Raw genomic sequence first — 22,090 nt, forward strand, 5'->3', positions numbered from 1 at the left:
CTCTGATTTTGTGGCTCCAGGGCTGAGCTCTCCAGGAGGTGTCCAGGAGGCAGCGAGCCTGGCTAGGGTGTGAGGCTCGGACCCTTTCACCCACAGGACCTGGCCCCCCCATTCCATCTTGGTCTGTGCCTCCTCTTGGAGATGCCCTGGTCTCCCTGCCCCCCGCCTTTGCCTCTTCCTCCGTAGCCCCTTCCACGCACTTGCAGGGGAAGCCGGAGGAGCCAAGGATGGGATCCCACCGCCCCACCCAGGTCCTTCCCTCCTTCCCTCCCTGGCTGGCGCCCATTAGCTAGCCCAGGCCGTGGGGGCGGCGGCTGCGTCTCTGAGCCAGGCCCGGCCCCCGGAGACACCTGTTCTGACCTGCTAAGCAGGTTCCTAGGTTTCTGCCGTCGTCGTCGTTGGCCACGGCGGCGTGGGAAGCAGCTCTGGGGAGCTCTAAGCTCCGGATCGTGGCTCCTTGGGGGTAGCCACGGCCAGCCGGGCGGGCAGGGAGCACGGGACCAGGTGCCCTAGCAGAGACCCAGGGGCCACGGCGCTGGTGCCTGGGGACCTCGTGCTGGCTCCCTGCCTCTGGGTTGGTGCCAGCCTGCTTTAGAGCCGGCTCCCAGGGAGAACTCAACTGCGCTGGGAACTTCAACCGCGCTGGGCAGGTCCGCCTCCCAACCCATGCCCCCGTCCCTGGGAGCCGAGATGTGGGGCCCTGAAGCCTGGCTGCTCCTGCTGCTCCTGACGGCATTTACAGGTAGGACCTCCTTCTGGCCCCAGCCGGACACAGACACGCACGCACAAACATCACTTTCCCTGGACGGAGGAGCGGGCTCTCTCCCACCCCCGGCTGCCGACAGCGCCCCCAGAAAAGTGTGGGCGGCTCTTCCTCTCCAGGTCCCTCACAGTCCTCCAGGTCTGTCACTGTGTCTGGGGGCCTCAGCCTCCTCTGTCAAAGCCTTGCCTAGGCCCAGGGTATCTCACGGGGGATGGATGTGACTTGGTGCAGGGTGAGGACCCTGCGCAGCCCTGGATTGCCTCCCCAGCCCAGACCCTGGCCTCCAGAGCTGCCACAGAGCCGGCTGACTCAGGGCTGAGCTGGCCCAGCAGTCATCAGCTTCGGGAAGCCTGGGTTCAGGGAGTGGGCTGGCCATTTCCTTCTCCCCCCACATTGGAGGTACCAGGACTCGGGCACCTGCGGAGGCTCCGAGGGAGCTGAGAACCCCTCTTTATCCGGGCCCTCTCTTTCCCTGGGCACACCTACAGTTAGGTGCCGTGATGTCGAGAGGTGTTTTAGAGGGCCAGGGTCAAGGGTCAGGAGGCCTTAGAGATGGGATATGGGAGCTGGGTGCGGTGGCGCACGCTTGTAATCCCAGAATTCAGGAGGCTGAGGCAGGAGGATCGTGGCTCGCAGACAGCCTCAGCTACTTAGTGAGGCCCTCTGCAACTCAGTGAGACCCGGTTTCAAAAATAAAAACAAAAAATAGTAGGGCTGGGGGTGTCGCTTGGAAGTAGAATGCCCCTGGGTTCCATCCCCAGTACCACCAAAAAAAAAAAAAAAAAGAGTTGGGGTGTGGTGTCCTTTGTTCATCTCCTGTCCCCCGTTTTCTCAGATGCTTTACACATCTCCTGGTTCCCTGTCTCTGTGAGGTGTATGGAGAAGATAGACAGCTACAACCTTCAGAGCCGGGGGCGGGGCAGCAATGGTGGACACCCTGGACTTCCCAGAGCAGTCTCTCCTGGACAGCCAAGCCCTATCTGGAAAGGACAATGGGACCCTTAGCCCCAGGAGCAGTGCCGGGGTCTCCATGGTCTCCCTGCACCTGTTTGAGGCTCCCCGTGCTCAGTGGAGGCTCTCTGGAGACCAGGGCCTGGGTGGCTGGACCGGCGGGTCTTCAGGGGTCAGTGGCCCCGCCTCCCATCTCAGGATAGCAAGCTCCCTCCCGCCATCATCCTGGCTCGGCCTTGATTCCCATCTTCCAGGGGACGATGGAATCACTTGCTTGGGCCGAGAGGGCGGGGCTGGCCGCTGGGCTGGGGAGCCTCCAGCAGGCCCTTTCCTGTAGGATCTACTCACCCCCGGACCTTGGAGTCTTGCTGTCTCAGGACTGGGAAGGGATCAAAGGGCTCCCCACTCCAATTCCCTCACTGCACAAATGAGACCTGCAAGATTCCCCGGCGCTAGTAACATAGCCAGGCTCAGTGTCCAGGCTCCTGACTCCTGGTTCACTGAAGTCGGCTGAGCAGCGCAGGATGAGTGTAACCGAGGGACACCGCGGCCTCCGTTAAGATGCGATCCCGATCCCACCCTCCAGCTTTGTGACTTTTTTTTTTTTTTTTTTTTGCGGTACTGCAGATGGAACCCAGGGACATTCTACCTCCAGCTACACCCCCTGCCCTATTTTTTTTTAATTTTTTATTTTGAAACAGGGTTTCACCAAGTTGCAGAGGGCCTCACTAAGTAGCTGAGGCTGTCGGTGAACTTGAATCCTTCTGTCTCAGCCTCCCAAGTACTGGGATTGCAAGTGAGCGCCACCACGCCCGGCTTGATTTTTTCTTTTTTTTTTTTTTTTTTTTGTGGGTCTGGGGATGGAACCCAGGTACATTCTACCTCCCAGCCACACCCCCTGCCCTATTTTTATTCTTTATTTTGAAATGGGGTCTCACTGTGTTGTGTTGCAAAGGGCCTCACTAAGTAGTAGCTGAGGCTGTCCGCGAACCTCAAGCCTCCTGTCTCAGCCTCCCAAATGCTGGGGTTACAAGCGTGCGCCCCCATGCCTAGCTCTTTTGCTTTTTTGGGGGGGGATTGAAACTCCGGTATTCTATCCTAGAGCTGTGACCTACCCCTTTTTATGATCTGTTTGGTTTGATTTGGTGGTTTTGGGGTTTGGACCCAGGGAAGTTCTACCTCTGAGCTACACTCCCAGTTTTATTTTTTATTTTTTTTATTTTTTAGTTTGAAACGGGGTCTCACTAACTTGCCGAGGGCTTCACAGAGTTGCTGAGGCTAGCCTCAAACCTGCAATCCTCCTGTCTCAGCCTCCCAAATATTGGGATTACAAGTATGCACCTCTGTACCTGACTTTCATGTCTCATTTTAAGCCAGGGTCTTGCTTAGTCAATGAGGTTGGCTTGGAACTTGTGGTCCTTCTTCCCCAGCCTCCTGAGTGGCTGGATTACAGGCATGCACGACCTCACCCAGCTGCAGACTATTCTTTGGAAGAGGAAGGAGCCCAGGGAAGGGGTAAAGCCCTTCTAGTTAGGACCAGCTGCAGAAGGTAGAGAGCCTGGCTCCAGGGCCGCCCAGGAAGCAGGTTCCTAGGAAGACCCCACTGGGCGGTTGCTTGGCCCCATGCAGAGATAGAGGTACCTCAAGGGCCCCACACACCGGCCCCCCCGCCCCATGCAGAACAGGCAGATGTCCCTCTACCACCGCCCCGCTGCGTCTTCTCCTCTTCTTGGTGGCCGCAGAGCCTGGGCTCTCTCATGACTGATAAATCCCTGACTGGAGAGTCAGGATCCCATTTCTGCTATTAATTTGCTAGGTGATCCGGAGCAACTTAAGACTCCCAATAGACCCCGAGAGCTGGTCTCTCCAGACCATCCCGCTCTGAAGTGCTGACTCTGGGGTTATCCCACCCGGGGGTAAAGAAGGTGTTGGGACATTAGAAGTTGACCCACCTGGCTGTGACTGAGGACAGGGACTCTTCCGTGGGATCCTGCCTTCCCGGCCCTGTGCCCACCCCCCCCCCACTCCTGGGCCATCAGCGCTCTGAGCCCCAGGGCCCTGCCCCACCCTGCCAGGGAGGGGAGCCCAGGCTTGGGAGGCACCCCAACACCACAGTTCTTTGTCTCTCCTTAATGGGATGAGTTTCCGGGTGAGGTCCCCTCCCTCCTCCCACCCTCTCTCCTCCCTCCCCGTCTCATGCCCTGAAGCTTAGGGGCCCAAACTTGCCAGGCACCTCTCAAGAGGTCCTGGCCGTGAACCTGCTGGACCAGAGGGGCTGCAGGCCCCTAAATCCCCGGCTCAGGCTCCAGAGCGGAGGATCAGCTTGTAGTCTGAGGTTGGTTTCCTAGAAAGGGAGGAGCCCCAACTTCACTCTCCTACCCCTATTTACAGAAAACCCAGAGAAACCAGCAGGGAGGCGTGCTCCGCCCAAGTGCTGAGAACTGGCAGGTCTGGGGAGACCTGGCCCCGGTGACCTGGCTCCACCCTGGTGTCAAGAGCCCTGGCCAAGGGACCCCAGGCCCTGAGCAGAGGCAGGGCAAGGAGTGTCAACAGTCTCTGTCCCATCTCCTGGACCACAGCCTCGAGGGGAGAAGGCCAGGCTCCCAGGTCCCCAGACCTACCGTCCTGACCACCGGGGTCTGGATTTGGAAACAGAACGGGGAGCTCACTGGTTCCTGGGGCAAGACCCTAGGAGGCTCCTCAGACCTCCGGGAGCTCTTCCCAGACACCCCACACATCTCAAGAGCTGGGGTAGAAGCTGTAAACTGGGGTGGGGCAGGGCTGGGAGGGGACTGGGACCACAGGAGTCTGGGAGCAGCCGAGTTCTGGGTCTCCCACCCACGTGCGCCACTGCGGTGAGCTCGGGGCTCAGACTCTGGCTCCGGGGGTTTAGGGGACTTACCTGTGCTGGGAGCTGTGTCTGGGCCCGAGCCGGCTGCCTCCAGGCCTGTCCTCCCCATTGGCCGCCTCTCCCCTGTGATCCAACGCCCCCCTCCCCAGACTAATCTGCGGTGGGCGCTGTGCCCGGTTGGGAAGCTCTTGCTAAGCCGGCGACTTAGGACATGGGGGTAACGAGGGGGGTGGAGGGAGAGTGCAGCTCTCGGGTCCTTGGCACCCAGGGCAGAAGCTGAGAGGGCTCACGGTTGCCTATGCCCCATCCTGGATGCAGGGCAGGGGCTCTCTTGAGTCTTTTCCTACCCACATGCTCTGGAAGGATGATGCCAGGGAGAAGGGGAGGCAGGAGTTGATGAGGACGGAGACCCTGGGCAGCTAGGACCCTCCCTCTGGCCCTAGGCACGTCTCCCCTTCTCACCTAACCCCCCAGACAGCCCTTGCCCCGGGCCTGGAGCTGGAGCTGGTTTTTCTGGTGGCAGCGGCAGGCAACAGAGCCGACAGATTCCCAGGGAGAGGCCCCCTGGGGGGCCAGAGGTGTGGGGTGTGAGGACGGTGGGCGGTCTCCAGTGGGAACCTGGGGTGAGGGAGGGGAGCTTTTGTTTTGTTCTGCTGGGGGAGGCACTTACAGGAATGGTGACCTCACCTCTAAGTACAGAGGCCGCCAGCAGCCTCAAGTTCAGGGGGAGGTGGGGAGGTCCGGCCACTCTCCACACGTGCGTGCTCAGAGGCGCACCGCCGCCGCTGCGGACAGACGGGTGGAAGCCCAGACGAGGGACTCACGGGCGTGCAGAGCTCCGCAGGACGGACCGCCCACTGTGCACACGGAGGATGAGACATGCGTGGAACAGTGCAAGCACAAGGACACGCAGCCACGCGTGTCCACACGCTCACACAGCCACGCGTGCCCACACGCTCACACAGAGCTATGTAAGTTCACACACACTGACACACAGCTACCTATGTCCACACACAGATACGGTTACACATGTCCACACACTCACACATATGTTCCCACACAGAGACACACAGCTACACATGTTAACACAGAGATAGATAGCTACCCCTGTCCACACACTCACACACAGCTCTGCCTGTTAACATACTAACACATAGCTATGTATGTCTACATACTCACACATAGCTACACACATTCACACAGTAACACAGCTGTACACGCTCACACACACTGACAGCTACGCATGTTCATACACTAACAGATACACAGCTACGTATACTCACACACTAATACATAGGTATGTATGTTCACAAACTAACACACAACTATGCATGTTCGCACACTGACACACAGCTATGCATGTTCACACACACAGCTATGTGTGTTCACACACTAATACATATCCATGTGTGTTCACACACTGACATGTAGCTACGCGTGTTCACACACAGCTACACATGTTCACACTCACACTCACACATGGCTCTTCCCTCTGGACTCAGAAAAATCAGCACGTACACGCCCCTGGAGACAAGACAGGGGTGCATATGTGTGAAGCCCCCATAAGTTCGTGCCCGCACGCTGGGAGGGCTGGCCAGACCGTCGCCCGAAGGCCCCGCATTCAGACACAAAGGACTCAGGCGATCTGTCTCCCCCGCACACCTGCTCTAGGACCCCCATGTTGCCCCTAGAGATTGCTAATGGAGAAAGACCCCTCATAAAGGAAAAGATCTCGTCCCCAAAGATGCCGCCATGGCGGGGGGCTGCCAGCCTCAGTTTCCCCTTCTGAGATCAGAGGCCGGGCCTCACATAGAGAGTGGGGACCCAGGTCCAAGGGGGTGCACCCAGCTGGCCCAGGGCCGGAATGGAGGCCTGTCTGGGCGGGCGGGGTACGCAGAGGGCAGGGCCCAGAGAGGCCCGAGGGGGCCCGGCCAGGGTGGGGGAAGGCTGAGGGCAGGGATCCCGTCTGGCCAGTCGGGCCTGTTCTCTCCCTTGCGCAAGGTGGTGGCGGCTGGGCTGCGGCTAGGCCTGCTGCTGTGTGGCGGCTTCTGAGTCACCCAGGCTCCTGACCAGCGTCCTGCTGCTCCTGGGAGCAGGGGCGGGGGGCAGGAGGAGTGGCAGCCCCCAGTCCATCGGCCTCGGCAACCATCTGCAGCAGAAGGGGCCGCGGGCCTGGCCCGGCCTCGCCACCACACACCCACCCGCAGGGTGACCTCACCAGGCAGGCCGTGTGTCTCTTTAGGGCTGGTGACCTCATCATGCTGACGCCTGGCAGGCACTGGGTGGGGGAGGAGGCAGGCCTGGCCTGCCCCAGCCTGGGAGCCGGGACTGTGGAGCCCAGCTCAAGGCCCAAACTCAACTCTCCTCTCCTCTCGCAGCTCAGGGGGTGAACAGCACCAACTAGAGGACTGTGTTGCCCCTGTTTCAAATGTTCCTACCAAATACTAGACTTGGGACCGAGAGGGCCATCTGGGAGGGACTTTTCTGGATCACCGAGCTCCTTATTCTCCGAAGCTCGGGCTTCTCTTTTGGAGGTGGGGATCTTGGACTGGCCAGAGGTAGGGGCAGGAAGATTGGGACTCAGGGGTGCCCAGGGTGCCCATTCCTGCTGTACACTAAGAAGGTACTCTTGGGGGGAAATACGGGCAGGTCGTGGCGGGGGGAGGCAGGCGGTTGGCAAGGGCAGGGGTGGCGATGAGATGTATGCCACCTGACATTGTCCCAGCAAAAATAATAAAATAAAATAAAAATGGAAAGACTAAAAAATAGTGCTGGGGGTATAGCTCAGAGGTAGGATGCCCCTGGGTTCCATCCCCAGTACTGAAAAAAAAAAAAAGGAAAAATAAAAAGAGCCTTAGAGAGGATCCCCGTGGGGCAGGGCTTGGGGCCCCAAGGACCTGCACAGACCCCGCTGTTTGAAGCAGAGGCTGTGGTGGGGAGCCCTGTCCCAGGCCCTCCCCCAGCCCCTCTTTGGCAGCCCAGATCTCCCCAGTGCCAGGGGGAGGTGCCCAGGAGGGTGCAGGCGGTTAGCTGGACTCCCAGGCTGGGCTGGGTGGGACCGGCATTAGCTTAGGCAGGTCAGGGCCCTGGTATCTGACCCTGCAAGTCTGTCCTGTCTGCTCAGGCCCTCCCTGCTGCCCGCAGCATCCTCCCTTCCTCTCCTCCGGCCAGCAGGGCTGCGGGACCCCTTCCTCCGCCCCACGGAGTGCTCGGGCCCCGGGCGACCCACGTTCTCTCTCACGCCTGCCTCCCTCCATCCCTCCTTTCTTCCTCCGCCCAGTCCACAGGTGAACTCAAATAGCCAACGCGCCCCGCCCGCTCACTCCTTTTTCTTCTTCTTTTTTCTTTTTTTGCGGTACTGGGGATGGAACCCAGGGCATCCTACCTCTGAGCTACACCTCCAGCCCTAGTTTTTAGTCTATTTTCATTATTTTATTATTATTATTATTATTATTATTATTATTATTATTATTATTTTGTGGTACTAGGAATAGAAGCCAGGGGCATTCTACCTCTGAGCAATACCCCCAGCCCAATTTTTTCTTTTCTTTCTTTCTTTCTTTCTTTCTTTCTTTCTTTCTTTCTTTCTCTCTCTTTCTTGTGGTACTGGGGATGGAACCCAGGGGCATTCTATCTTCGAGCTCCATCCCCCAGCCCTATTTTTTATTCTTTATTTTGAAACAGGATCTCACTGAGTTGCAAAGGGCCTCACTAAATAGCTGAGGCTGGAGGGGAACCGCGATCCCCCTGTCTCAGCCTCCCGAATGCTGGGATTACAAGCGTGCCCCACCACGCCTTTTCCTCTTTTGCCTGTCTCTCTCACTCATCCACTCCCCCATTCCCTCATTCATTCATTCCCTCAGTCAGTCAGAAAGTCACCAACTTTCATCAGATTATATGGCAGGAATGGGGACACACACCACTGAGCGCCAGTCACAAACCAAAAAGCATCCCTGACGTGTGACCCAGTTTCTGTTCTGATAGAGCTAGGCTGAGACAGACTAGAACACAGCACATCCAGGCGGCAGGAGGGGTGCTCCGAGGGGGGTAAACACGGGTGTGTGGCGAGCAGGCCGGCCGCCCGGGGCTGGAGGAAGCGATGCCTCTGTGGGTTTTGGGGCATGAGTAAGAGTTCTCCCAGCGGCGGTGAGTAGGTCACCGTGGGGAGAGGACATTCCAGGCAGGGCACGGAGCTGCCAGGAGCCCTTGGCCCCAGAGCGCCCGCACCTGCCCAACCCCTGGTTCTGAGCCCCCGACTCTCACATTTCTCTCTTCCCTGGACCCAGGCCAGCCATCCTGGACCTTGGGTTGTCTTTCTTTCTTTCCCCACCTCCTTGCCTGGCTCCACCATGCCAGGGCTACGGCGCAGCCTTTGGGTGAGCGTCCTGTCTAGCCGGACAGCCCTCTGACCACACCAAACATCAGCGCCCGCTGGCTAAGGAACCCTGGCGGCTCCCAGCTCTGCCTGACTAGTCTGAATTCCTTCGCTCATGGGAGGTCCTGGGCGACCCGGCCCCGCCCACCCCACCCTTCTGGGCACACACCAGGAACCAGCCACCTTGTTACCGCCTCCGTCCTTTCTTGGTCCCCCTCCTAACCCTATTGAACTCCCGAAGCTCTGCGGGCATGAAGTCAGAGGCCCCATGGCCACACACAGCTCTTCCTCCAGAGCAGACCTCGGGCCCCCAGGGGTAGGGATGGCTCCTATTTGACACAAGTTTACATCTTTTTGTTTTTTTTTTTTTTTTAATGAATTTTGAAACAGATTGCTGAGGGTCTGACTAAGTTGCTGAGGCTGGCCTCAAACCTACGATCCTCCTGATTCAGCTTCCCGGTTGCCAGGATTAAAGACCTGCACCAGCATACCTGGTTTAAATATATTTTTTTCCCAAATGTATAACCTTATTGCCCTAAGGATATTTGGGGTTGGTATTGTAGCACAGTGGTACAGAGCTTGCTTAAATACATGAGGCCCTGGGTTCGATCCCCAGTATAGGAAAGTCATTAAAAATTTTATTTATTTATTTATTGGTGTGTGTGTGTGTGTGTGTGTGTGTGTGTGTGTGTGGTGCTGGGGATTGAATCCAGGGGTGTTCTACCTCTGAGCTACACCCCCAGCAATATCTTTTATTTTCTATTTGGAAACAGGGGTCTCACTGAAGTTGATGTGAGCCTCACTGAGTTGCTGAGGTTGGCTTCAAACCTGCAATCCTCCTGTCTCAGTCTCTCAAGTACTGGAATTACGGTGTGAGCCACCATGCCTGGCCTAAAATAATAAAATTCTTTTTGTGTGTGTGTGTATGTGTGTGTGATACTGGGGTTCCTGGAAGCCCTTCTACTTCCAGGCTATACTCCCAGACCTATTTTTTATATTTTTATTTGGAAACAGGGTCTCTTAAGCCAGCAAGGTGGCTTTGAAACTGCGCGATCCTCCTGTCTCCCCCTCCCAAGCGCGGGGATTACAACCGTGCGCCACCACGCCCGGCTTAAAATAATAAAATTCTAAAAATTTGTTTTTATTTCTTAGCCAGGTATGGTGGCTCATACCTATAGTTGTGACACTGGAAAAGCCGAGACAGGAGGATCTCAGGTTCAAGGCCAGCCTCAGCAACTTAGCAAGACCCTCAGCAGTTGAACAAGACCCTGCTTCAAAATAAAAATAAAATAGGAAGCTGGGCATGGGGGTAGCACCCTTGTAATCCCAGTTCTTGGGAGGCTGAGACAGGAGGATTACAGTTTGCGGCCAGCCTCAGCTACTTAGTGAGGCCCTCTGCAACTCAGTGAGATCCTATTTCAAAATAAAGAATAAAAAATAGGGCTGGGGGTGTAGCTTGGAGATAGAATGCCCCTGGGTTCCAGCCCCAGGAAGGAGGAGGAGGAGGAAAAGGAGGAGGAGGAGGAGGAGGAGGAGGAGGAGGAGGAGGAGAGAAGGAGAGGAATCTACATGGATCCATCTCTGATTCCAAGGTCCCCGAAAGTCCCCGAGAGCCTCCCAGCACTCCCAGCCTATGTGTGGAACTCCAGCGTCCATGCCTGTCTTCTGGTCGTGGCTCCCCGTTCGGTTGCTGTCTACCTGACCCTACATCTCTGGGTCTTGGACCTGGGCCCCTGTCTTCAGGCAGGCTCCTTCCTGCCCCTGAGCTTGGGATCATGCCTTTCCTACCACATGCAATACCTCCTGCACTCTGGGAAGCCAGGTCTCCCATCTTTCAGCCACGAAAAGAATGTTTTGAAGGGGAAGACCCTACTGCCTGCGCCGGGTCCCAGGCCCCTACGGCAGTGGCTCTGGGTGCCAAGCTGAAGGCTTTCACGGTGGCAAGTTGGGCCTCTCTAGGGAGTTTGTCCAGGGCCTCTAGTTTCTGAGCACAGCAAATCCATGTCCCCAAGGGCAGGGGCTGGGGCTCTGGCCCCTTGCAGCCCCCACCCATCACACACTCAGGGCACCATCCTAGGCTACACGAGGCGGGTGAGCATCTGCCATCAATAGTTGTGCAGGTCCTCTTCTTGGGGCTCTGTGTCCTTGGAGGTCGAATGCCCCTGGGTTCAATGTCCAATAACCACACACACAAAAAAGAATAAAAATATAAATTAAAGCAGGGCATAGCGGTGCACGCTTGTAATCCCAGCATTTGGGAGGCTGAGACTGGAGGGTCACGGTTTGCAGACAGCCTCAGCTACTTAGTGAAGCTCTTTGCAATTCAGTGAGACCCTGTTTCAAACTAAAGAATAAACCGGGCATGGTGGGGCACGCTTGTAATCTCAGCATTTGGGAGGCTGAGACAGGAGGATTGGGCAGGTTTGCGGCCAGCCTCAGCTACTTAGTGAGGCCCTTTGCAACTCTGTGAGACTCTGTTTCGAAATAAAGAATAAAAAATAGGGCTGGGGGTGTTGCTAAGAGGTAGAATGCCCCTGGGTTCCATGTCCAGACCTGCCCCCCCCCCAAAAAAAAAAGTCTAAGCCGGGCGTGCTGGCACACACTCGGATCCCAGCATTTGGGAGGCTGAAACAGGAGGATCACGATCTGTTAAATGCTAAGGCGTGTTGATAGTCTAGGGCAGCGATGTTTCGTGCATCTAACGAGGCCAGTAGCCGAACACCCAGCGCACCAGGACCTGGCCCGGGGCGCCGCGTCCTCACCGCTCTCCTCTGCCCGCAGGTCGGGGCGCGGCCGGTGTGCTGGAGACCGCGGACCTGGTGACCGTGGTGCTGGGCCAGGACGCCAAGCTGCCCTGCGTCTACCGCGGGGACCCCGACGAGAAGGTGGAGCAGGTGGCCTGGGCTCGGGTGGACGCCGGCGAGGGCCCCCGGGAGCTGGCGCTGCTCAACTCCCAGTACGGGCTGCACAGGAGCTCGGCCTACGAGGGCCGCGTGGAGCAGCCGCCCGCGCCGCGGGACCCGCTGGACGGCTCGGTGCTGCTGCGCAACGCGGTGCAGGCCGACGAGGGCGAGTACGAGTGCAGGGTCAGCACCTTCCCGGCCGGCGTCTTCCAGGCCCGCCTGCGGCTGCGCGTGCTGGGTGAGTGGCCGGGGCCAGGCCGTGGGCGGACGCGGAGGGCGGCGTCCAGGCCAGCCTGGCAGGCAGCTCATTCCTGGTGGTGCTGGGGTGGAACCCAGGGCCTCGACCTCTGGACCGTATCCCCAGCCCTATTTCATTTTATTTATTTATCTATTCATTCATTTACTTATTGTGATGCTGGGGGTGGAGCCCAGGGGCCTCTACCTCTGGACCATACCCCCAGCCCTATTTCATTTATTTATTTATTTATATTTATTTATTTATTTATTTATTCATTTACTTATTGTGATGCTGGGGGTGGAACCCAGGGGCCTCTATCTCTGGACCATACCCTCAGCCCTATTTTATTTATTTATTTGTTTATTTATTTATTTATTTATTTAAGTTTTTGCGGTACCGGGGCTGGATCCCAGGGGCATTCTACCTCAGAGCTACACTCCCAGCCCTATTTTTTATTCTTTATTTGGAAACAGGGTCTCTTAAGCCAGCGAGGCTGGCTTCGAACCAACGCGATCCTCCTGTCTCCGCCTCCCAAGCAGGGGGATTACAAGCGTGCACCACCGCGCCCAACCCTAGCCCTGTTTGTTTGTTTGTTTGTTTGTTTGTTTAGTGGTACTAGGTATTCGACTTCTGAGCTACAACCCCAGCCCTATTATTTATTTATTTATTTTGCAGTTCTGAGAATAAAACCCAGGGGCATTCTACTTCCAAGCTACACCCCCAGACCTATTATTTATTTATTTATTTATTTATTTATTTATTTATTTATTTATTATTTTTGCAGTTCTGGGAATAAAACCCAGGGACATTCTACCTCCAAGATACACCCCCAGCCCTATTTTTTTATTCTTTATTTTGAAACAGGGTCTCACTAAGTTGCAGAGCGCCTCCCTAAGTAGCGGAGGCTGGCCACAAACTTGCCATCCTTCCTGTCTCCACCTCCCAAGTACTGGTGTTACAAGTGTGCGTCACCACATCCAGCTCCTATTTTATTTATTCATTTTTTTTTTAGGTCTCACTAAGTTGCTGAGAGCCCCGCTAAGTTGCTGAGGCTGACTTCGAACTTGGGATCCTCCTGTCTCAGCCTCCCAAGTACTGGGGTTACAGGCATGCACCACCACACTCAGATCAGCCTCATATAAAAAGGGCTGGGTGTTTAGCTCAGTGGTAGAGCAGCCCTGAAATCAGTCCCCAGCACTGTGTGTGGGGTGTAGGGGGGTATCCACGGGGCAGAGGTTTCTCTAGGAAGGAACATCCAATTTATCCCCCCCAATCCAGAATCCATCTCCAAATCACTCCTAAAGCTGGGGAAGAATGTATCTATCAGGGAGATCTTCCTTCTGGAGGCCTGAAGCCTCCCTCTGTGTTTCTTTTGGCCTCTGAAGCAACAGAACTCAGGCATCTCAAGGAGCCAGCTAGCGTGGTGGGGCTCTCCTGCAGTCCCACTTGGGAGACTGAGACAGGAGGGTAGCGGGTTCGAGGACAGCCTCAGCAATTTAGGGAGACCTTGTTTTTAAATAAAAAAAGAAAGGGCTGGGGTTGTAGTTCAGAGGTAGAACATCCCTGGACTTAATCCCAGTACCCCAGTACAAAAAAAAAAAAAAGAGTCAAGGACCTACTACTGGTTCCTGCCACAGTTTCATCAAAGACACAATTCAAGCCGTCCCTTCCTATCCTGGGCTCCATGATTTTGTATTTTTTTTTTTTTTTGAGGGTCTGGGGATGGAACCCAGGGCCTCATGCATGGTATGTCCACAGCCCTGGCTCCATGGTTTTAAAATGGGGACATGAGGCCGGGCATGGGGGTGCATACCTATAATCCCAGTACTTGTGAGGCTGAGACAGGAGGATCACAGGTTTGCGGGCAGCCTCAGCTACTTAGGGAGGCCCTTTGCAACTCAGTGAGACTCTATTTCAAAATAAAGGATAAAACCAGGCGTGGTGGCACAGGATTGTAATCCCAGTGCTTGAAAGGAGGCAGAGACAGGAGGATCATGGTTCGCGGACAGCCTCAGCTACTTAGGGAGACCCTTTGCAACTCAGTGAAACCCTGTTTCAAAATAAAGAATAAAAAATAGGGCTGGTGGCGTAGCTCAATCAATCAGTAGAGCCAGGGATGTAGCTCAGCGGTGAAGTGTCCTGGGTTCATTCCCCAGTATAAATAAACAAATAAATAGGGCTGGGGCTGGGCATTTAGGTCCATGCCTGTAACTCCAGTACTTGAGAGGCTGAGATGGGAAGATTGCAGGTTCAAAGCCAGCTTCAGCAATTTAGTGAGACTCTCAGCAACTCAGTGAGACCCTGTTTTCAAATAAAAAAGTAAAACAGGGCTGGGGTTGTGGGTTTGTAGCTCAGAAGTAGGATGCACCTGGGTTCCATCCCAGCACTTCAAAAAAGAAAAAAAAGAAAAGAAAAAAAAAAGGCACTAGCAGTCTTGCAGTAGAAACCCCTGCCTGTGCATCTAAATTTTGTCACCTAAGAGCTGATGACCTAGACCTATAACAAGTCATTTTGCTTTCCTGAGATGTAAGTTTCCTCAGCTGAAAAATAGAGATAATAATACCTACCTCACTGGTTTGTTGACAGAATGAAATGAGATAATGTTTGTAAAGTATTTATCCTAATAGTTAACACATAGTAAGTGCTTAATAAGTATTATTAGATATTATCAAATTAGCTTTTAACTTACTTCATTTTATTTATTTATTTATTTATTTATTTATTTATTTATTTATTTATTATATTTTGTGGTACTAGGGATGGAACCCAGGGGCATTCTACCTCCAAGCTACACCCCAACCCTATTTTTTTTTTTAATTCTTTATTTTGAAACAGGGTCTCACTAAGTTGCAGAGGGCCTCACTGAGTAGCTGAGGCTGGCCATGGACCTGCGATCCTCCTGTCTCAGCCTCCCAAGTACTGTGATTACAAGTGTGTGCCACCACGCCCAGTTATTATTTTTGTTTTTAAGAAACGACCTATGCAGCTGGGCGTGGTGGCGAATGCTTGTAATCCCAGCATTCAGGAAACGGAGACCAGAAAATCAGGGTTTGCAGGCAACCTCAGCTACTTAGTGAAGCCCTTTGCAACGCACTGAGACCCTGTTTCAAAATAAAAAATAAAAAATAGGGCTGGAGGTGTAGCCCGGAGGCAAAATGCCCCGGGTTCCATCCCCAGTACCTCAAAAATAAAAATGGCCTATTCTCCTGAGGTGATGCACACTTGTGATCCCAGTACTTGGGAGGCTGAAACAGGAAGATTACATGTCGAAGGCCAGCCTCGGCAGTTTAGAAAGACCCTCATCAACTTCGCCAGACTCTGTGTCAAAATAAAAATAAAAGAGCCGGGCGTGGTGGCGCATGCTTGTCATCCCAGCACTTGGGAGGCTGAGACAGGAGGATCGCGCCGGTTCGAAGCTAGCCTCAGCTGCTGAGTGAGGCTCTCAGCCATTTAGTGAGACCCTGTTTCCAAATAAAATATAAAATAGGTCTGGGAGTATAGCCCAGAGGTAGAAAAGCCCCTGGGTTCCACCCTCAGTACCACAAAGATAAGAATAAAAATAAAGAAAATAAAAGCTGGGTATGGTGGCTCACGAATGCAATCCCAGCATTTGGGAGGCTGAGATGGGAGGACCCATGCATGGTTCATGGACAGCCTCAGCTACCTAGTGAGGCCCTTTGCAACTCAGTGAGACCCTGTTTCAAAATAAAGAAATCAAGCCGGGCATGGTGGCACACGCTTACAATCCCCACACTTGGGAGGCAGAGACAGGAGGATCGCGCAGGTTCGAAGCCAGCCTCGCTGGTTTAAGAGACCCTGTTTAAAAAAAAATACACACACACACACACACACACACACACACACACACATAGGTCTGGGAGTGTAACCCGAAGGTAGAAGGGTTTCCAAGAACCCCAGTACCACCAAAATTTTTTTTAAATTAAAAAAAAAAATAAAGAATAAAAAATAGGGCTGGGGGTCCACCCCCAGTACCGCAAATATATAAATTAATTAATACAAAATAAAAACGGCTGGATGTAGTTTGCAGGTAGAATACCTCTGGGCTCAATTCTATCCCCAAAACAGCAACAACAACAGCTCATGCTCATTGTAAACAACTGAAAGAATGGAGAAAGAGGCAGTCACCTGAAATTCAGCCGCCGACTTGGTGCCCCCGTCGGTGAATTAAGAGCAGGGCAGGGCTGACGCTGCAGTTGCGCATGCCGGCCACTGGGCGGCGCTGGTCCCCGGCCTGCGGGAGCCCATGGTGACCCTGCCTTCCCCACCACAGTGCCTCCCCTGCCCTCACTGAACCCGGGCCCGCCGCTAGAAGAGGGCCAGGGCCTGACGCTCGCAGCCTCCTGCACAGCCGAGGGCAGCCCCGCCCCCAGCGTGTCCTGGGACACCGAGGTCAAAGGCACCACGTCCAGCCGCTCCTTCCAGCACTCGCGCTCGGCCGCGGTCACCTCCGAGTTCCACCTGGTGCCCAGCCGGAGCATGAACGGGCAGCCACTCACCTGCGTGGTGTCTCACCCCGGCCTGCTCCAGGACCAGAGGATCACGCACACCCTGCAGGTGGCCTGTGAGTACCTGGGTGGGGGGTGTCCCAGGAGTTCAGCAAGGATTGGTGAGACCCTGTGCCACCCTGAGCCCCACCCAGCTGGCCAGCCTGGGTTCCAGAGGCCACTGTGTGTCCAGGGGCAGAAGACCAGGCCGGGCGTGGTGGCGCACGCTTGTCATCCCAGCATTTAGGAGGCTGAGACGTGAGGATCACGGTTCGAGGACAGCCTCAGCTACTGCTTAGTGGGGCCCTCTGCAACTCAGTGAGACCCTGTTTCAAAATAAAGAATAAAAAATAGGGCAGGGGGTGTAGCTCGGAGGTCGAATGCCCCTGGGTTCCATCCCCAGTACTGCAAAATAAATAATAAATAAATAAAGCAGAGGACGGGGGCCCAATCCCTGATGGCTTCAGTAAGGTCACTCTGAGCTTCTGCCTCCGTATCTGTATGGAGCAAACGGCCTTGCTTCACGGCGCTCAGTCAAATATAAACATGAAAACGTAGAGTTGCCAATGGAAACGGCGAACGAAATACACACTTTGCCAAATAGACGTTTTAGGTTTGGAGACAGAGGGACTCAGGACAGGCCTCCTGCTGCTGCCTGCCAGCGGTTACTTAATCTCGTTAGGCTTCGCTTTCTTCATCAGCGAAAAGAGTGTAATTATCCCCATGTGATAGGATTTGGGTGAGAATTAGCAACCGCGGAGCAAAAGCATCTCTGAGCCCAGGCAGGGGCGGCTCAGGACGAGCAGAGGCTCCTCCCAGCGGTGGGCTCAGCTTCTGGGGGAAAAGGACCCAGCTCCTGGCACAGACTAGGTCTTCCACAAGTGCTCGGTACAGATAAACACACCACCTGTCGGACTGTTTGCTGAGCAGGTGACCAGTCCAGGGTTTGCACCACAGCGGGTCGGGAGAAGCGGGGATGTCGCTGCCCTGACCACTGCGCTCACGCGGGCCGGGCCGCCGAGAAGACTAGGGGGAGAACGCAGGGCGCCCCAGGACTAAGGGCGCCCTGCCTCTCCTCCCGTCTCTCCCAGTCCTCGCCGAGGCCTCCGTGAGGGGGCTCGAGGACCAGAAGCTGTGGCACGTGGGCAGAGAAGGAGCGACGCTCAAGTGCCTGAGCGAAGGGCAGCCCCCGCCCTCCTACAACTGGACACGGTGAGAGCCGAGGCCCCGGAGGGCGGGGCCGGGCCGGGGCGGGGCCTGCGCTTGAGGGCGGGGCCTAGATCTGGCGGGTGGGCCGGGGCGGGGCGGGGCCTAGACCTGGAGGGCGGGGCCTGGGGCCAGGCACTGGATGAGCTCACTGGGGGGCTGAGACTAGATGTTCTGAACTACTCCAGGTAAAGTGGGTACACGTTCAGATCAGCGCAAGGACCCGCGTGGTCAACTGGGTGCGTGGCACCCGCCTGTAAACCTGGTACTTGGGAGCTGAGGCAGAATAAGTTTAGCTTTGAGGCCAGACTCAGTAACTCAGCCAGACCCTCAGCAACTTAGATCCTACTTCAAAATAATAATGGCTTGGGGGGTGGGTTAAGCTTGGAGATAGAATGCCCCTGGTACCAAATCCCCAGGACAAAAACAAACAAACAACAACAAAAAAAAACCCAGCATGCATGGTCACCAAAAATTATTAATCGTATACACTCCCACTGGCAGGGACTAGACTGAGAGGTTCTTGGCTTTACCTCCTAACTTTATTTATTTATTTATTTATTTATTTATTTATTTATTTTGTGGTACTGTGGATGAAACCCAGGGGTATTCTACCTCTGAGCTACATCCCCAGCCTTATTTTTAATTCTTTATTATTATTATTATTATTATTATTATTATTATTATTACTACTACTACTACTACTACTACTACTATTTTATGATACTGGGTATGGCCCTATTTTTTATTTTTTTATTTTTTATTTTTTTATTTTTTATTTTTGGTGGTACTGGGGATGGAACCCTTCTACCTCCGGGCTACACTCCCAGATCTATTTTATACTTTTATTTAGAAACAGGGTCTCTTAAGCCAGTGAGGCTGGCTTCGAACCTGCGCGATCCTCCTGTCTCCGCCTCCCAAGCTCGGGCCACCATGCCTGGGTTTTATTCTTTATTTTATTTTATTTTGTGGTACTGGGGATGGAACCCAGGGGCATTCAACCTCTGAGCTACATCCCCAGACCTATTTTTTTTTTCTTTATTTTGAAACAGGATCTCACTGAGTTGCGAAGGGCCTCACTAAGTAGCTGTGGCTGTCCTCAAACCTGTGATCCTCCTGTCTCAGCCTCCTGAATGCTGGGATTCCAAGCATGCACCACCACGCAGGGCACCTTCTTAACTTTTCGATTGTAAAATGTAGCATAGTATTAAGTGCCCACCTCCCTTCCTTACTCCATTCCCTGCAGAGTGATTGGCTTTTCCCGGGGTCTGGGATGTCCAGAGAACCAGGGAGGAGTTGCACGCACATGTGTGTGAGCCCATGACAGGCATGTTCTCACGTGTGGGCTTGTGGGCCCTGAGAGAGACTTGTGCCTGGGGCTAAGTTTCTGAGTCTGGCCATGGAATGGGAGGGGCTTGGAGCACCTATATTTTCCCAGTACCTACGAGCGCAGCCAGGAGTAGAGAATACGGCGGTGTGGGCTTGAGAGCACCTGTGCCTGGTCCCCCCGGGGTCACCTGCACCACGGGGGTGCGGCATGGCACCCGCCGGATCTCCCAAGCACGTGGAGTGTCCGGGTCTGCCTGGACCTGCCTGGGGGAGGCGGGGCACCGTGGGAACAGCGGTTCCAGGTGACGTCATGGGATGGGGAGCCGCCCTGGCATGTCGCGGGGCAGCTCCAGGCCTAGCCGGCACCCCCTTCAGGGCCCCTGTCCTCCAGGCTCAACGGGCCTCTGCCCAGTGGGATCCGCGTGGAGGGGGACACCCTGGGCTTCCCCGCGCTGACCACTCAGCACAGCGGCGTCTACGTGTGCCACGTTAGCAACACGCTGTCCTCCAGGGCCTCCCAGGTCACTGTGGCTGTTCTTGGTAAGCAGGAGGAGCGGGGGGCAGTAGGGGACCCAGGCCCGGCCAGGGTGGAGAGGAGGCGCCGGGCGGTTTGTGAGCTGGGGCACTGGGGCCCGGCCTGTCTCCAGCAGACCCGCAGGAGCCGGGGAAGCCGGTGGACCTGGTGTCGGCCTCGGTGGTGGTGGTGGGGGTGATCGCTGCCCTCCTGTTCTGCCTGCTGGTGGTGGTCGTGCTGCTCATGTCCCGATACCATCGGCGCAAGGCCCAGCAGATGACCCAGAAATAGTGAGTGCTGGCCGCTGGGGAAGCCCAAAGGTGGGCTGGGCGGGAGGCAGGCCTGGACCACGCAGCCCACGGGTGCTGTCCCTGGCTTCTGACGAGGTCTCTTTCTCAGTGAGGAGGAGCTGACCCTGACCAGGGAGAACTCCATCCGCAGGCTGCATTCCCATCACCCGGACCCTCGGAGCCAGGTGTGTGTGCCCAGGCAGGGTGCCTTGTGGGCATGGCTGCACGGCCTGGGCGCTGTGCACCCAGGGTGGGCATCGCGGCTTGGGGGCTGCTGGGACTCCTGGGAAGGCCCCCTCGGCCCTGGCCAGGGGTGTCAGGGGTGGCGGTGGGATGTTCGTGTGTCAGGGGGAGACCTGTGGGATGGGGAAGGCGGAGGGAGGAGGCTGAGCTCTGTTCTAACCCCACAGCCCGAGGAGAGTGTAGGGCTGAGAGCCGAGGGCTACTCTGATACTCTCAAGGACAACAGTAGCTGTTCTGTGATGGTGAGGCCCCCGGCCCCACCGGTGTCCCCAACACTGTCCTAGGCCCCTTGCTGGCCCCAGGTGGGGCGCATTCGCAGCCCCCAGACCAGCCCCTCTCCTCGGTCCTGGATCCCACAGACCCACAGCCTAGACCTTGGCTCTCTGCCTGTCTCCCCTCCCCATGCCTAACACACTTCCCGGTGCCCGATTGCGCCCGGGCCCCCCTCCGGGGCGGCCGTGCCCTTGCTTCACCTGACCCACCGTGGCCCACCATGCGCCGCTGCCCCTGGCCGGCCTGCCCCGTGTCCCGACGCCTCCTCTGCCCTCGGTCTCCAGAGTGAAGAGCCGGAAGGCCGCAGCTACTCCACGCTGACCACGGTCAGAGAGATCGAGACCCAGACGGAGCTGCTGTCTCCAGGCCCCGTGCGGCCCGAGGAGGAGGAAGATCGGGACGAAGGCATCAAACAAGCCATGAACCATTTTGTTCAGGAGAACGGGACCCTGCGGGCCAAGCCCACGGGCAACGGCATCTATATCAACGGGCGGGGGCATCTGGTCTGACCCAGGCCCGCCTCCCTCCTCAGCCTGGCTCCTTCTGCTGACGCGGGGGGGCTTCGGCTCATCTGGGGGGCCTCCTTAGACGCCGCCTGCCCCACCGACCGCTCCATCTTCTTCTCCAGCCCTTCTGTGTGTGGGGAGGGCCCCACTGGCCGAGTCCCTCCCCCTGAGCACCGCTCATCGCGTGTGTGTGCGTTCTTTGTGTGCGTGGCGGGTGACTGTGCGAGTGCTGGAGTGTGTGTGCTGGGTGGATGCCATGTGTGTGCCAGGGGATGCTTGGCGTGTGTCTGTGTCTGTGCGTGGCCTCGACAGCCTGAGTACACAGGTGTTCTCAGACCCCAGAGCAGTATTAAGACACAGAATTTGGAGGCAGGAGGCGGAGACTGTGGGCTGGATCCAGGTGTGCGGGCACAGCTGGAGCTAGAAACTGTTCTCTCAAGTGGGGGAGCTGGGTTCCGGCCACTTGGGACCCACCCCCCACCCCTCACCCCCGCCGGGCAAGAGTGAAGCAGCCGCCCCGGGGTCCTCCAGAGGCTGGAACTGCTTGAAGAAGCCCTCGGGCCGTGGTGGCCCATCGAGTGTACATACTTCCTGTAAATAAACTCGCGGGAGGGAGCTCTCTGAGGCTGCTCAGGCTCCCTGAAGAAGATTTTTTAAAAAGACAAAAAAACTTTTCAAGGCCTGGGACGGTTTCGCGTGAAGCGAAGCCGGCCGCGCAGGACCTCCCTGGGATCCCCGCTGAAGGCCGTGGAGTGTGTGCCCTCAGGAGCCTGGGCCTGTGAGTCCAGACGGGCCAAGCCCAGCGCTGAGGACCCCTCTCTCCACCTCCCCGGCCTCGTGTTTGTTCTCAGTTGTATCCACAGTTTGGGGTTTTGCAGGGACCAGGACTCTGGTTCCATTGTGGCTTAGAGGAACGGAGGGTTATGCCAGAGACGGGGGAGCCGCGATTGCAGGTCGCGGGAGAGGGGCTGGGGGCGAGGACAGCTCCTTTCACCCTGGTGGTTTCTGGGTCATCAATTCAGGGCTCTTCTGGAAGTTTCTCTGAGCAGGGGCTGGAGTTCAAGGTTTATTTTTATTTGGCCTGCCTAAATATACTCAACCAGAATACCAAGATTTAGTGCCCAGACCTTGCATGGTTCAAAT

The 22,090-nt window shown here is 55.9% G+C and overlaps 1 protein-coding gene across 2 annotated transcripts; it reads left to right on the forward strand.

Annotated features, from left to right (window-relative positions):
* Nucleotides 1-666: 666 nt before the first annotated feature.
* Nucleotides 667-20,950, forward strand: NECTIN4 (nectin cell adhesion molecule 4; the record flags this gene model as incomplete). Of its 2 annotated transcripts, XM_080690473.1 has the most annotated exons (9): nt 667-742; nt 11,722-12,081; nt 16,373-16,663; nt 17,678-17,798; nt 19,513-19,661; nt 19,772-19,925; nt 20,035-20,110; nt 20,336-20,410; nt 20,726-20,950. In XM_080690473.1, 9 exons carry the CDS (start codon nt 667-669, stop codon nt 20,948-20,950), a joined length of 1,527 nt encoding a protein of 508 aa, XP_080546599.1. The 2 variants fall into 2 exon arrangements, with proteins under 2 accessions (XP_080546599.1, XP_080546600.1); XM_080690474.1 differs by lacking the exon at nt 20,336-20,410.
* Between the last annotated feature and the right edge of the window lie 1,140 nt (nt 20,951-22,090).

Source organism: Muscardinus avellanarius (genome assembly GCF_963383645.1).
Source record: "Muscardinus avellanarius genome assembly, chromosome: 3".
NCBI lineage: Eukaryota > Metazoa > Chordata > Mammalia > Rodentia > Gliridae > Muscardinus > Muscardinus avellanarius.